Source organism: Impatiens glandulifera, chromosome 3, assembly GCF_907164915.1.
Source record: "Impatiens glandulifera chromosome 3, dImpGla2.1, whole genome shotgun sequence".
NCBI lineage: Eukaryota > Viridiplantae > Streptophyta > Magnoliopsida > Ericales > Balsaminaceae > Impatiens > Impatiens glandulifera.
The window spans coordinates 51227600-51241981 of NC_061864.1; the positions used below are offsets into that span (position 1 = coordinate 51227600).

Genomic DNA, 14382 nt, shown 5'->3' on the forward strand with positions numbered 1-14382 from the left:
CCATAACAACTTCCATGCCATCAAGAATCAATTGATAACAAATAATTGACAAAAGAAGATATAGAAGCCAAGCAAATTTGAACAAAAAATCTACACTTGTTTCAACATTGTCAATAATAACGGTTCTCAAATTCAAACCAACTTGAAGTTGAGATTCGAATCTTTGACAAATAGGTCAAAACACTCTCATTTTGTCACCGTGCTAACAGAACCCCTCCCTATATACATAGAAACAAAAGAAGGTAGGATCCAAACCAAAAAAAATAAAATCAACATTGTCTGTAGTGTCCGTCTAAACCAACAACTAGGGTTTGTGAATAGCTTCGACGACTTTGATGACCTCAAAATGAATGAATGGACGAATGAATTGATCCCGCCTACATCTCAACTGTACAAGTAGTATATCGAGAAATGTACAATTTTCGACAGCTTTGGGAATTTTCTGAAAATCTGGAAATAATAAGATCAAAATTAAGGATACAAATGAGGTGAAGAGTTTATACATACAATGCTCATAAGAGTGATGATCTGTAACTTCTATAAATTGGAAGTTGCGCATAAACTTGATGAATCTCTGGTCTACAAACATCCCCACGATCCCTATCGATCGCATAACAAACGTAGATAGTATCTATCACATCGTCGATAACTCCCACAACATAAACCATAACAACCATAAGCAACACCCATGACATTGCGCCAATTATATAGGAACCCGCCCCAAGATCACTCACTCCATAAGCTACCGCACATACCTGCAAAAAAATAGAGAGCTTAAAATGGTTATTTGAATAGCAATGACATAACTGGCCCATCTATATGAAAAATCATAAATAAATTTATGAATATGTAACGTGATCTCATTCAAATCCACCATATCCAAATGAGATACTTGACAGGAAAACAAAGTGTTTCCAAAGAAAATTATTGACAAATCAAGATACAGACCCCTAAAAGTGTTTCCAAATGGGTCCAATTGTAACTAGAGATGGGTAGGTAGGTAGTAGAAGACGTATATTTTAAAAAATTATGCCATTTTCAAATTTGCTAATACAGATTACAAACTATTTATATATCTTCTACTACCTACCTTACCCTATAGTATTTACAATTATGTGATTGTAAGGCTCATTTAGCTCGGTGGTTATTTGGCTCAATGGTTTGAACCTTCGTGACCATTTTCGAAAAATGTATTAGCCAATTTGAACTGCAAGGTCATGAAGGTTAAGACCACTGAGGTAAAACCAGCCTTAGACAATGACACAATTGTAAATACTATAGGGTTAGGGTTTGGTAGGTAGTAGAAGACATATAAATCATTTGTAATCATATTAGAAAATTTGAAAATTGTATAAATTGTAAATACTAGAGTCTAGGGGGTTAGATAGTAGAAGACATTTATAATTAGTTGTAAGCCCTTATTGATGTCATAATTGTAAGTAATAGTGTAGGCAGTAGAAGGCATATAAATAGTTGTAAAAATCTGTGAAAATGCTTAAAGCTAACCAGAATAGCATAAGCTGCAGAGAAGACGGATATAATTCCAGAAAGAAGACGGGTGGAGACAGTTTCAACAAAGGCAGTGCATAGAAGATTGCGTTTTAGAAGCTCATATGTCATCTTAGCAGAAGAGCAATAAGCTTCTCCAGTTATGGCTGCAAAGTATATGGCGAATTTATTGAGAAAATCAAATGCCGAAAACAGGGCATTCACACAGCATTTAAATAACATGTTTGTCATTCCTGAAACGTTTTCCTGTCTTGCAGTGTCAACCAGAGTACGCACAATGCGAACAACACATATAAGTGATCCAGATAAGCACACTGTTCCAAACGAGGCTCCAAATCCGTTTCTGTACACAACAAAACATGTAAACTAGGTTTGTTCAATTCTACCTATCTCGATAACAAATCTCAACAAAAATCTTACTTCAAGAATCATATAAAATTACAGGTCACCTTTTCTTTTATTTTCCATTGTTCTTGGTCATAACTCACAACAACAATGTGGAACTTGTTTGATGTGAGGTTATTTGAAAAAAAACTAGGTTCTGAATTCAAAATCTTGTTAGATGAAAACGTGGGTTATTTGGGATTATATTAATAGAAACAATCTAATCAAGGACAAATGCAGACCTCTCAAGTAGTTATTCCTAAGCATAAATTGCATCCCATTTTTGCAATACCAAAATTTATGAATCTGTGTCAGTCTGTCAAACTTTGATCTAATTCTAGGGTTATTTGAATAATCAACTAGTTATTCTTAAATAACCTTGGATGATGCAAGTTATTGGGTAAAAACACATTATAATAATATTATTTTTTAACAGAGAGTATTTTGATAATTTGAATGATGTAATTGATAACTGATTCGTGTATTGTTCATTGGATAGTGATTTATTTGGAATTAATCTCAAATAACTCATGTCAAATAAGGCCTAGAAAAACAGCAATATCAAATGAAAATGACTATCAATGTAAACAAGTCTTAAACCACATCAATAAACACATTCAATTCATAGTGAAGCAAAATTTCATGACAAGGATGTTTTTGGAGCCAAATGGGATGGTTTCATTTACTCAAATTTCACGACTTTGAAATAAGCAAGAAAGAATTGAAGAGGTTTCACCTGAGAGAATTCCGAAGACTCTTCCTTGTAGTTGAGTTTCCTTTAGAGAAGTACCATTGTGCAATAGTACCACTAATAACATAAGTTTGAGCTTCCACCATTGCAGCTGCAGACCAGATCATAGTAACAATTGCTAATCCATAATAACCAGAAACCCAAATATCCCTCTTCCAATCACAGTAATACTCTCCACTCTTCTTCTCTCTAACCACAATCTTCCCATTCTCATTCGCAAACACCAAGAACACCACAATAGGCACATAGTAAACAAGCAATCCCAACGTCAAACACGGAAGAACAATAAACAATCTCAAATTCGCCCACAAAGCGTTTGAAGAAATCCCAATAATCAACGCAGTAAGCTCAATTCGATTCCAATTGATAACAACAATCCAAATCAATACTCCAATCACCAAGAAAACAAAAACAAGCACTAAAATCCGATAAGCCAAAGGGAATTCCTTGCTGCAAGTGGAATTAATCATACATGCAGCAAACCAATATATATTAATGCTAACAGGTAGAAGTACGAAGAAAGGTACGGTAAAGTACACAACCTGCTTGCAGTAACGCTTGAGTAACCAAAGAACAGATAAAGCAAAGGGTCCACTCAAAACCGATGTAACTACAATTGCCAAGATTAACCCATCAATAACCACATCGGAATTGGACGATGAAATCGAATTCGAATGGTGGGTGATAGAATCCGGTACTCTGCAGGATTTATTGTTGGAATCGTATACGAATGAAGATGCGATTTTGAAGCTGGGGTTTCGATTGATGGAAGCGAATATACCGAAGGCGAAGGTGGAGAGGAAGCAGAGGGAGAAGAGGAGGAGAATGGGTATGTCTTTGATTTGTCTTGAAGCGTGGTTGTAGGTGATTTGGATGTAACATGATTGGTCGGAATCGGAATGGGTTGGATCTTGGATGGAAGATGGTGATGAAGAGGATAAGAGTGGATGGATTGGAGAAGTTGATGGATCACCAAACCTGGAAAAGTTGGAAGATTTTTCTGCCATTGGAAAGATTGAGAAGAGGGATTTGTTTCAGAGATTGGATTTAGGAGAATTATTTGAAATTGAGGGAATTGGATTGATGGATGAAGATGCCGTGGACGGCGGTGGAGGGGAGGAGGAGATGTACATGGCTGACCGAACTACGTGCAAAGCTGATGCAGCTGAGTTGTGGCGTCGCAATGAAGATATTGTATGACGGACGGTGAAGACAATAGGGATAAATACTTTTTCAAATAAAATATATGTATAAAAATGGAATAATTAGAGAATAAACTCTTTTTTTCTTTGCTAATTTTTTTTTTCTTTTGTTTTATATTTTATTCATGGGAAGAGTTAACCTTAATTTTCTTTTGTGAGTCTTAGTTTGTTTTCCTAATGATTAATTATAACGTTCATTTAACCTAAAACGTTAAAAATAAGAATTAAATTCGTGATATTTAGTTTCTTAAAAATTATTTTGTCACTTAAATTATATTTTTTAAACTTCTAATTTTTAAAGAAAATAATTTAAACAACGAAATATCACCAAAATAAGGTCATGAATTTTTAAAAATAATAATAATAAATTTAAAAAAATAGTCATGTTCGAACAAATTTTGTTTTTAAATAACCATTTCGAGACAATATTTTTTTTTTAATTTAGTATTTTTTATTATGAATTTTTTTTTTATCTCTTCAATACAAGTGACATGCAAAGTCATGTTCTTGCTTATTATTTTTATTATTATTTTTTGTTAATATTTTTTAAATAATAAATTAAGTAAAGTGATTAATGATGAAATAATATATTTTATTTTATAATAATTGTAATTTTTTTAAACAAGAGGGAAACATGACATTAGAGCCCGATTGATTTTGGGTCTTTTTCAGTTTTATCTGTTTTTTTTTTTATAAAATCTTTGTATATATTAAATTTTATAAAAAATAATGTTTTAAAAATAATTAATTATTATTCTACCTTTCAAATAGACGACGAGATAAAAAATAATTAAAATAAAAAAATTAAATAAAATTTATTTTAATAATTTGATGGATAAAAAGAGTGAAGGAATAATAGAGTGAAAGGCATAAATATTATTATTTTTTTTTTATAAAAATCCAATATCAAGGAGACAAACAAAGAACTAGTTTGATATTCAAATTATGGCTTCAAATAAGTTAATATAATATTCATACTTTTGAACAAATAAATTATTACTAAGTTGAATCAATCAGTGTAAACAAGGTTAATTAATAAACTGTTTTTTTTCTAAATAAGTTATAAAACACTAAAAAAAATCTAGATTAATTGAGAAATTTTATCAAAAAAATATAATAGAGATGAAAATAAGCTATAGACTATCAAAGACATCCAAACAATTATTTTGTACTTAATAAGCAAGCTCGGATATGATGAATCAAACTAACCTTAAAACAAAATTGATTTTCACGTGTTATGAACAACCTGTCATTCACGTGGATAGAGAAGACAAAAGCACACGACTTTTATACATATCACGTGCACTCTTCAAATATATTTTAGTTTTTTTTTTTAATTAAGGTAATGTTTAACGTAAGTTTATTAATTTTGTATATTTTATTCGGTTTGGATCGTTTGGACAATATATTTGCACGAGTAATGATATAAAAAATTAAGAAAAAATTATGTTATATATACGTGACCTTATAATTTAATTTAATATTTTTTTATTTAATTATTAAAAAATATGATAAAATTTATTTTTATCCACTCATATTATTTAAAATTATTTTTTATTTTTTTAAGATTATTTAAAATCATATAAATTGAAAACATTAATTAGATGGAAATAAAAGTATTTTCAATAAAATAAATATTCAAATATTAAATTTTGGATCAAATTACCAATCAAATATAAAGTTCTATAGTTTGTGTTACTCAAGCCGACATTTATTCCATAGACGACCCCTTAGATTTTCTCACCAATGTTTGCGTTACTCAAGCCGACATTTCCTTCATAGACAAATTCTTGTGTTTCTCATCAATGTTTGTGTTCACGCACTCCCATATAATAATTAATTCTTTTAAAGAGATTTGAACCCTAATCTTTAGTATGAAATGTTAACATTTTAATTGTTAGATCATTTATGATTGTTGAAATAATTTTATAATTTTGTATTTATATATATTTTATAAGTTAGATTTTGAATAATTATATAAATTATATATTGGAGTCTAATATTACTTATTATTATATATTTATTTGAATAAATAAAAATATTAAAAAAATTAACTAACCAATTCATTTAAGTTTTTATATCTATAATGATTTTGATTACTTAATAATCAAATCCGAAGGTTCAATCTTAAATATTTGATTACATTTTTAAGCATAAGCTCTTAGGTTTTTTTATCACCAATGTTTGTGTTACTTAAGTTGACAATATTCCCTTCATGAACGAACCTTTAAATTTTTTCTCACCAATGTTTGCGTTAATCAAACCGACATATCCTCAATGGACAAACCCTTAGGTTTCTCACCAATTATTGTGTTACTCAAACCGGCATTCCCTCCATAGACAAACCCTTAGGTTTAAGTGAATTAACCACTTGACTTGTCTACTCTCACAAAATTGATTGTACAATAATTGATTTAAATTAAATATTATTATATATATATATATATATTAATTTTCTTATTATTTTTTTAAAATAATAATAAAAATATTTTAAAAAATAACTAATATATTTAACCACCCTAAATCTAGATTATATCTAAATCAAGATTATAAGATAATAGTAACTGACGCAGAGACCCATGTCCTTGATCGGATCAGAGCCTCCTAATACAAGACTAGTCTGGCTAGAGGTTGAAGACCACCTATAACTTCCTTCTTGACCGAGGAACTTTGGCCGCATCTAAAATGGCAGTGCTATATATATATAATGTTTATGTTTAAACGCGAGTTATTTTGATTGTTTTGGAAACAAACGAAAATAAGGAGTTTAATGTAAATATCTAATTATTTTGATTGCCTCTTAATTTAAGATATACTTTTATTTGAACTTTTTTATCAAAGAGATTTTTTATTTTATTTTTGTATTTAAAGTATGACTTTTATAATTAGACGACGCCTATAATTTTAGATATAAATATGAATTAGTTATAACTATCCATTGCCTAGTTTTCGAGTGAAAAAAATCAGTATGCTCTCTTCTAGACCGAGAAATTTCGGTCGCGCCTAGTTTTCGACCGAGAAACCAATCAAACCCTTCCTTGACTAAGAAAATCCCGCACGATGAAGCACATTAACCAAGCGTTCATGCACGTTGACTCAAGCTAATCACGCCGTACAACCTATTTCTTTGGATCTTTTACTTTCATCTTTTAGATTTTCAAATATTTTTTTACAATTAGAGGCATTAAACCATATTTTAAAAATTAAAAAAAATAAAAAACAAATTTAAAATAATTTTTAAACAATATTTTAATAAAGGCTCGTTTCAATTTATTTTTAATTCTAATACCTTAAATTAATATTTTCAAGCACCATTTTCCAAAACTAGGAAGATCCATGTGCGATGCACACGGATAAAAATATATTGTTACAATGTCGCGTATTTATCAAATTTGGTGTTGAATTAAAAATATAAAGTGTAATTAGCCTAGTTGGTTAAAAAGTTATCTTTATTTTATTAGGTTGCGAGTTCAAAACATACAGCTGCCGGACACTTTCAAAATTAAGCATCATTTTATATATATATATATATATATATATATATATATATATTTGCAATCGATATCGCAAGTATTAATTATTATTTAATATTTTAAATTTTAATATGTCAAAACTCAATATATGTTAAAATTTTGAAAATTAATTAAATAAATAAACGTGAAAACCTAATTTTCAAACATAACTAAAGTTTTGTGAAGGAAATGCCGTCTTTTAACTGGCAAAGAAAATATAGCGCGATTGTTATTTTTCGAGTGTCAACAAACATTAAACTCATAAAATAACTCTGAATAAAATTATGTTTGTAAATATAAAACATTTTTTGATTTTTTTTGAAGTGACAAACTCTATAAACAAGAGACTATTCATTTAAAAATTATTATTTTTAAATAATAATTTCTTCAATTAAATGTATAAGCTCAAAATAAGTTCAACTTGTACTATTTAATCATAGAATTTTTTTTTATTATTGTATGATTTCGAGGCTACAAAATATTTTTACACAAATCAAGACATATAAAACCGGGATGGAGGAACTTTTCATATTTTATTTTTATAAATATATAGATATAATCAATCGCCTCCATTTATTTTGTGAATCATTTTAAAATCTAAAAAGAGTAAAGAACATATTGCATATTGTTTGTCTGAATTAAAAAATAAATAGACCGGATTATATAATGGTAACCCTGAAATTGACATTCAAATTAGAATTAGAATTTCAATGAAATTCAATTTATTTCAATTTATAGTTCTCAATTTCAATTTTTTAAAGTCGGAATGGTAATTCCAAACTATTTTTTTATGTTTTTTCAAACTTATCATTTAAAGCACGATTATGGTGTGTAACACGAATTGACATAAAATTGGAATTGAAATTAGAGGGTCCAATTTCAATTCTTAAGTTTAGTAGACTCTTTAATATTAAGAATTAAATTTAGAATTTTAATTCTAATTACAATTCCACTCATCCTTAAAAGTTTTGGTAAAAGTAGATGTAATTGAGATTAGAGCAAGTGTGACATTTTATTTAAATTATTTTCATTGCTCTATATTTATAATGAGTTTATAATTAAAATATGACTATAATAAAAAAAATCAAGATAAATAAATTCTTTAAGTTCAAAAAATTGTAATTAATTCCAAAATAAGATGAATAAAAAGAATTTTAACATAAAATAATAAAAAAAAGGATTGGTATCTAATCTAATTAATCAAACACATACACATGCAAATCTTCTTGTATATAAAATCCACTAGTTTAGAGTTCAGACCACCAAACATACAGCAGCTTGGCAAATCAATATGGCACAAAGATCTGGTCTAATTCTCTTTCTTCTGTTTTTCTTCTCATGTCAAATTCTTTCATCATCATCGTCTTCTTCTTTGCGGATTAATAATTCGCCAAGTACGGAAGGAGCGCAGAGGTTTATCCGCAGTTTTAACTTGTTTCCCAGTTCCGGCGGCCCTTCTTCCGGCCGATTACCCGATGCAGTAGTACTGTCGACGTCCTCATTGGTCGAAAAACAATTCAGACTCCCATTCCATGCAGGTCCTTCGATTCGGAATTTGGGTCATTAATTATGCCGGCTATGTTGGGCTTTTTGGGTCCAGCCCAATCAGGTAGTTAATTAAATGAGCAAAACTTAAGAATGCTACTCATTCTATCACTTCTAGAAGAAAGAAGACATTCTACAAAGAAGAGAAGAAACAGAGGAGAAGAAACAGAGAAAGAAAAAGAGAAGAAGAAGTAGATCTCTTACTTTTTCACCTTCAGGTTTCAATCTCTTGTTGTCTTATATCTAGACTAGCTTAAGTCTGAATGAAATTGGTTTTCTCTGTTTGTATACCTCAACTTTGGGTTTAAAGTTGAGAAGAACATTTGTATTTGTTTCTTGCTTATAGTGAAATTTGCTGGTTGGCCCCGTAGTTTTTTACCCTCCAGGTTGAGAAGGTTTTCCACGTAAATCTGGTGTTGTTTTGTTATGTGCTTGATCTTCTATTTTAGACTTGGATAACCTGTGCATTTACCCATCTCACATTGCTAGATTACAGTATAAAAGTAATTTTCATTTCAAAATTCCCAACAAGTGCTATCAGAGCTGTTAGGTTTATTTTCAAGAGTGCTTTTGTAGGTTGAGATGGAAGGCAATAGCACAATGATCCGGTTGACAAATAATAACTGGCAGATTTGGAAATCCAAGATGGAGGATATCCTTTACTGTAAAGACTTGTATGAGCCGGTTGAAGGAGATAGTGCGAAGCCAAAAGATATGTCTGACGGTGATTGGACAAAATTGAACAGGAAAGTAGTTGGCACAATCAGACAGTGGCTTGATGATAGCATGTACCACCATGTAGCAAGTGAGAAGAGTGCACATGAGTTGTGGAAGAAGCTGGAGTCATTGTATGAGCAGAAAACAGCAAGTAACAAAGTGTTTCTGATTCGAAAGTTAGTAAATGTGAAATTCAGAGAATGGGCAGGTGTTGCTGAGCATTTAAATGAGTTCCAGAGCTTGATTAATCAATTGTCAGTGATGGAGATGACCTTAGAAGATTAGTTGCAAGCTTTATTGCTTTTGGGATCATTGCCCGACAGTTGGGGAGACATTGGTTGTGACAGTCAGTAATACAGCTCCGAATGGTGTTCTTACTATAAGTATAGTTACTAGCAACTTGTTCAATGAGGAGACAAGAAGGAAGTCAACTAATACAAATAATGCACAGGACCTTGTCATAGAGAATAGGGGAAGAGCTGAATACCGACAACAATCAAGAGGCCATAGCAAGTCCAGAGGCAGATCAAAATCTAAGGGAAGACAGTGTTATCACCGTGGTAAAGAAGGTCACATAAAGAAAAATTGTAGAGCCTGGAAAAGACTTCAGAATGAAGACGAAAATCAGAAGAAAGATGATGAGATCAGAAATACCACAGCCATAATAACTGCAGATGATGTAGTAATTCTTTCTTGTGAAAAAGAACAATATCTACATGTAGAAAGTCACCAAGGAGTTTAGTGGATAGTTGATACAGGTGTTTGCTATCATGCTACACCAAATAGAGAGTTCTTCATGACTTATAAGGCTGGAGATCTTGGTACAGTGAAGATGGGTAATACTAGTCACTCGAGCATTGTGGGTATTGGTGATATTTTTTTGCAGACAGAGTTGGGACATCAGTTAACACTGAAAGATGTGCGACATATTCCTGATTTGCGTATAAACTTGATATCAGGTGATGCATTGGACAAAGATGGATTCAAGCATTATCTTGGTAGTGGAGAATGGAAGCTCAGTAAGGGATCAATGATTGTAGCAAAAAGGAAGTCATGGCACTCCTTATACCGAACTCATGTGAAGATACTCAAGAATGGGTTGAATGTAGTACAAGCTGAAAGCTCTTTAAATCTGTGGCATCAACGTCTCGGCCACATGAGTGAGAAAGGGTTAAGAATTCTGGTGAGGAAGCTTCACATCTCCTCAACCAAAGATGAGGTTCTGGATCTAAGCAACACATAGTCTCTTTTAGTCAAACATCAGAAAGAAAACAGAATGTGCTGGACTTGGTTTATTCTGATGTGTGTGGTTCTTTTGAGGAGGAGTCATTGGGTGGCAATCGATACTTTCTAACATTTATTGATGATGCATCTAGAAAGGTGTGGTTTTATTTCATGAGAACGAAAGACCAGGTATTTAATTACTTTCAAGAGTTCCATGTCATGGTAGAAAGAGAGACAAACAATAAGTTGAAATGTCTTCGCTCTGATAACGGGGGAGAGTATATTTCCAAGGAGTTTAAAACATATTGTGTAAAATATGGAATTCGACATGAGAAAACAGTGCCTGGAACTCCACAACACAATGGTGTGGCTGAGAGAATGAATCGCACCATTGTAGAAAAGGTGAGATGCATGCTGAAGATGACAAAGTTGCCAAAATAGTTTTGGGCAGAAGCAGTTCGCACAACTTGTTATCTCATAAACAGGTCACCCTATGTTCCTTTAAAGTTTGAAATACCAGAAAGTGTATGGTCTAAGAAGAATATTTCATATTCGCATCTAAGGGTGTTTGGATGCAAAGCATATGTGCATATTTCAAAGGAGCAAAGATCCAAGTTGGATGATAAAGCAATTCCATGTATTTTCCTTGGGTATGGAAATGAGGAATTTGGGTACAGTTTATGGGACCTAGAAAAGAAGAGAATTGTTAGATGTAGAGATGTTGTGTTCTTCGAGGGTCAAAATGGGATAAATCCATAAATCATTGAGAAGTTAGAGAGAGTTGATGAGTCTATAGAACTCATACTAATTCCTTCACATGTACAGTCAACAATAACCGATGAAGATGAACATAATGAAGAAGTCACTGAGGAAACCTCTGACATTAATGGTAGTAATGATGATGAGACTGTTTATGATGTTCCTGAGCAGGGGGAGCAACATCATCAAGAGGAGCCAGAAGAGCCCCCATTAAAAAGGTCTAAGAGAGAGCACTAACCTTCTAAAAGGTACCCTTCTTCAGAGTATATTCTATTGACAGAAGAAAGAGAGCCAAAATGTTTTCAGGAGGCACAAGTTCATAAAGACAAAGTTAAGTGGAAGAATGTAATGAAAGATGAGATGAAGTCATTGCAAGAAATGGGCACATATGAGCTGGTGGAACTTCCTAAGGGCCGAAAGGCATTGAGAAACAAATGGGTGTTCAAGCTAAAGAGAGATGAAAATGGAGAAATTATGAAGTACAAAGCTCGACTTGTTGTAAAGGGTTTAGGACAGAAACAGGGCATCGACTTTGAGGAGATTTTCTCATCAGTGGTAAAGATTACTTCCATTCGTACAGTGTTAGGTCTAGTAGCTAACTTAGACCTTGAGCTTGAGCAACTTGATGTAAAAACTGCATTTCTTCATGGTAACTTGGAAGAAGAGATCTACATGGTGCAACTAGAGGGTTTTGAAGTGAAAGAAAAGGAGAACATGGTTTACAAATTGAAGAAGAGTTTATACGGTTTGAAACAAGCTCCGAGACAGTGGTACAAGAAATTTGACTCTTTTATTATGAGTCATGGGTACCAGAGAACCAAGGCAGATCCGTGTATTTACTTCAAAAGATTTTCTAATGGAAAGTTTCTGATCCTTTACTTTATGTTGATGATATGTTGATTGTAGGACATGATGTTGAGAAAATAACAATGTTGAAGAAGGAGATGTCCAAGACATTTGATATGAAGGACATGGGTCAAGCACGTCAGATATTGGGAATGCAGATTACTCGTGACAGAAAGGCTAAGAGACTTTGGTTGTCACAAGAGAAGTACAATGAAAGGGTTCTTGAAAGATTCAACATGCAAGGAGCAAAGGAAGTAAGTTGTCCACTTCATAGCCATTTTAAATTGAGCAAGAAGATGTGTCCATCAACAGAGAAAGAAAATGATGAAATGTCAAGTGTACCATACTTCTCAGCTGTAGGGAGTTTGATGTATGCAATGGTTTGCACTAGGCCAAATATAGTGCATGCAGTCGGTGTGGTAAGTAGGTTCCTCTCTAATCCAAGAAAACAACATTGGGAAGCAGTGAAGTGGATTCTTAGATATCTAAGAGGCACTTCCAATTTGTGTTTGAGTTTTGGAAATGGTGAAGTTGTGTTAGAAGGTTACACAAATGTTGATATGGCTGGAGATCTAGATCACAGAAAATCCACTTCGGGTTATGTGTTTACTTTTGCAGGGGGAGTCGTGTCATGGCAATCCAAGTTGCAGAAATGTATGGCTTTATCAACAATAGAAGCAGAATACATTGCAGCAACTAAAGTTGGTAAGGAGTTATTGTGGATGATTAGATTTCTCCTAAAGCTTGGTATGCAACAAGAAGATGCAATTGTTTTCTGTGATAGCCAGAGTGCCATAGATTTGAGCAAGAATGCTACATATCATTCCAGAACTAAGCATATTGATGTGAGGTTTCATTGGTTAAGAGATGTAATAGAAAACCAACAGATGAAGTTGAAGAAAATCCACACGGATAAGAACCCGTCAGACATGTTTACAAAGATTGTTCCAAAAGACAAGCTCGAGCTCTATTGTTGGCTTGTCGGCATGAATACCAAGTGATGACTAGAAGATCAGTGTACCTCTCTCCGCGGGCTGGAGGGGGAGATTGTTGGGCCTTTTGGGTCCAGCCCAATCAGGCAGTTAATTAAATGAGCAAAACCTAAGAATGTTGCTCATTCTATCACTTCTAGAGAGAGAAGACATTCTGCAAAGAAGAGAAGAAACAGAGGGGAAGAAATAGAGAAAGAAGAAGAGAAGAAGTAGATCTCTTACATTTTCACCTTCAGGTTTCAATCTCTTATTGTCTTATATCTAGACTAGCTTAAGTTTGAATGAAATTGGTTTTCTCTGTTTGTATACCTCAACTTTGGGTTTAAAGTTGAGAAGAACATTTGTATCTGTTTCTTGCTTATAGTGAAATTTGCTGGTTGGCCCTGTGGTTTTTTACCCTCCAGGTTGAGAGAGTTTTCCACGTAAATCTGGTGTTATTTTGTTATGTGCTTGATCTTCTGTTTTAGACTTGGATAACCTGTGCATTTACCCATCTCACATTGCTAGATTACAGTATAAAAGTAATCTTCATTTCAAAATTCCCAACAGGCTATTATCGACTTCCTCACTCAAGAGATGCAAGGAATGTACGTATTCTTTTTGATTGAAAATGTTTTATAATCGGAAACATTACATTAGTTAATATGGTTCAGGATGTTTTACTTATTCTTTGAGTCGAGAAAGAATAAGCGTAGTGACCTAGTTGTGATATGGTTGTCCGGAAGACTCGGAGCTAGTTGTTTAATATCTATGTTTTATGAAAATGGTCCTTACCATATAACAACCAACAACAATTCTCTTATCTGGAATGACTATGGTTGGGACCAGGTCTAGAACATGATCTATGTGGACCATCCAATCGGCACCGGTTTCAGCTATAGTTCCCATAACTCTGATTTTTTTAATGATCAAGAGGGTGTTAGCAATGACTTATATGACTT

The 14382-nt window shown here is 32.7% G+C and overlaps 1 protein-coding gene across 3 annotated transcripts; it reads right to left on the bottom strand.

The window, feature by feature from the left end:
• Window positions 1-83: 83 nt before the first annotated feature.
• LOC124932147 (CTL-like protein DDB_G0274487) lies at window positions 84-3851 on the bottom strand. Of its 3 annotated transcripts, none has more exons than XM_047472756.1 (4): window positions 2630-3851; window positions 1507-1852; window positions 508-755; window positions 84-442 (listed from the first exon to the last, which is right to left on the bottom strand). In XM_047472756.1, the coding sequence occupies exons 1-3, from the start codon at window positions 3649-3651 to the stop codon at window positions 513-515; spliced, it is 1611 nt and encodes a 536-aa protein (XP_047328712.1). In that variant the 5' UTR covers window positions 3652-3851; the 3' UTR covers window positions 84-442; window positions 508-512. The 3 variants fall into 3 exon arrangements, with proteins under 3 accessions (XP_047328712.1, XP_047328711.1, XP_047328710.1); XM_047472755.1 differs by having other exon boundaries at window positions 84-450; XM_047472754.1 differs by having other exon boundaries at window positions 84-755.
• Between the last annotated feature and the right edge of the window lie 10531 nt (window positions 3852-14382).

What these genes read in the sequence shown, in the direction of transcription:
- LOC124932147 (XM_047472756.1), bottom strand. Translation starts at nt 3,651, where the DNA reads ATGGCAGAAAAATCTTCCAACTTTTCCAGGTTTGGTGATCCATCAACT. An exon ending in AGTCTTCGGAATTCTCTCAG is followed by an intron (nt 1,853 to 2,629) that starts GTGAAACCTCTT and finishes TGTTGTGTACAG; the next exon opens with AAACGGATTTGGAGCCTCGT. An exon ending in CTGCAGCTTATGCTATTCTG is followed by an intron (nt 756 to 1,506) that starts GTTAGCTTTAAG and finishes ATTTTTTTGCAG; the next exon opens with GTATGTGCGGTAGCTTATGG.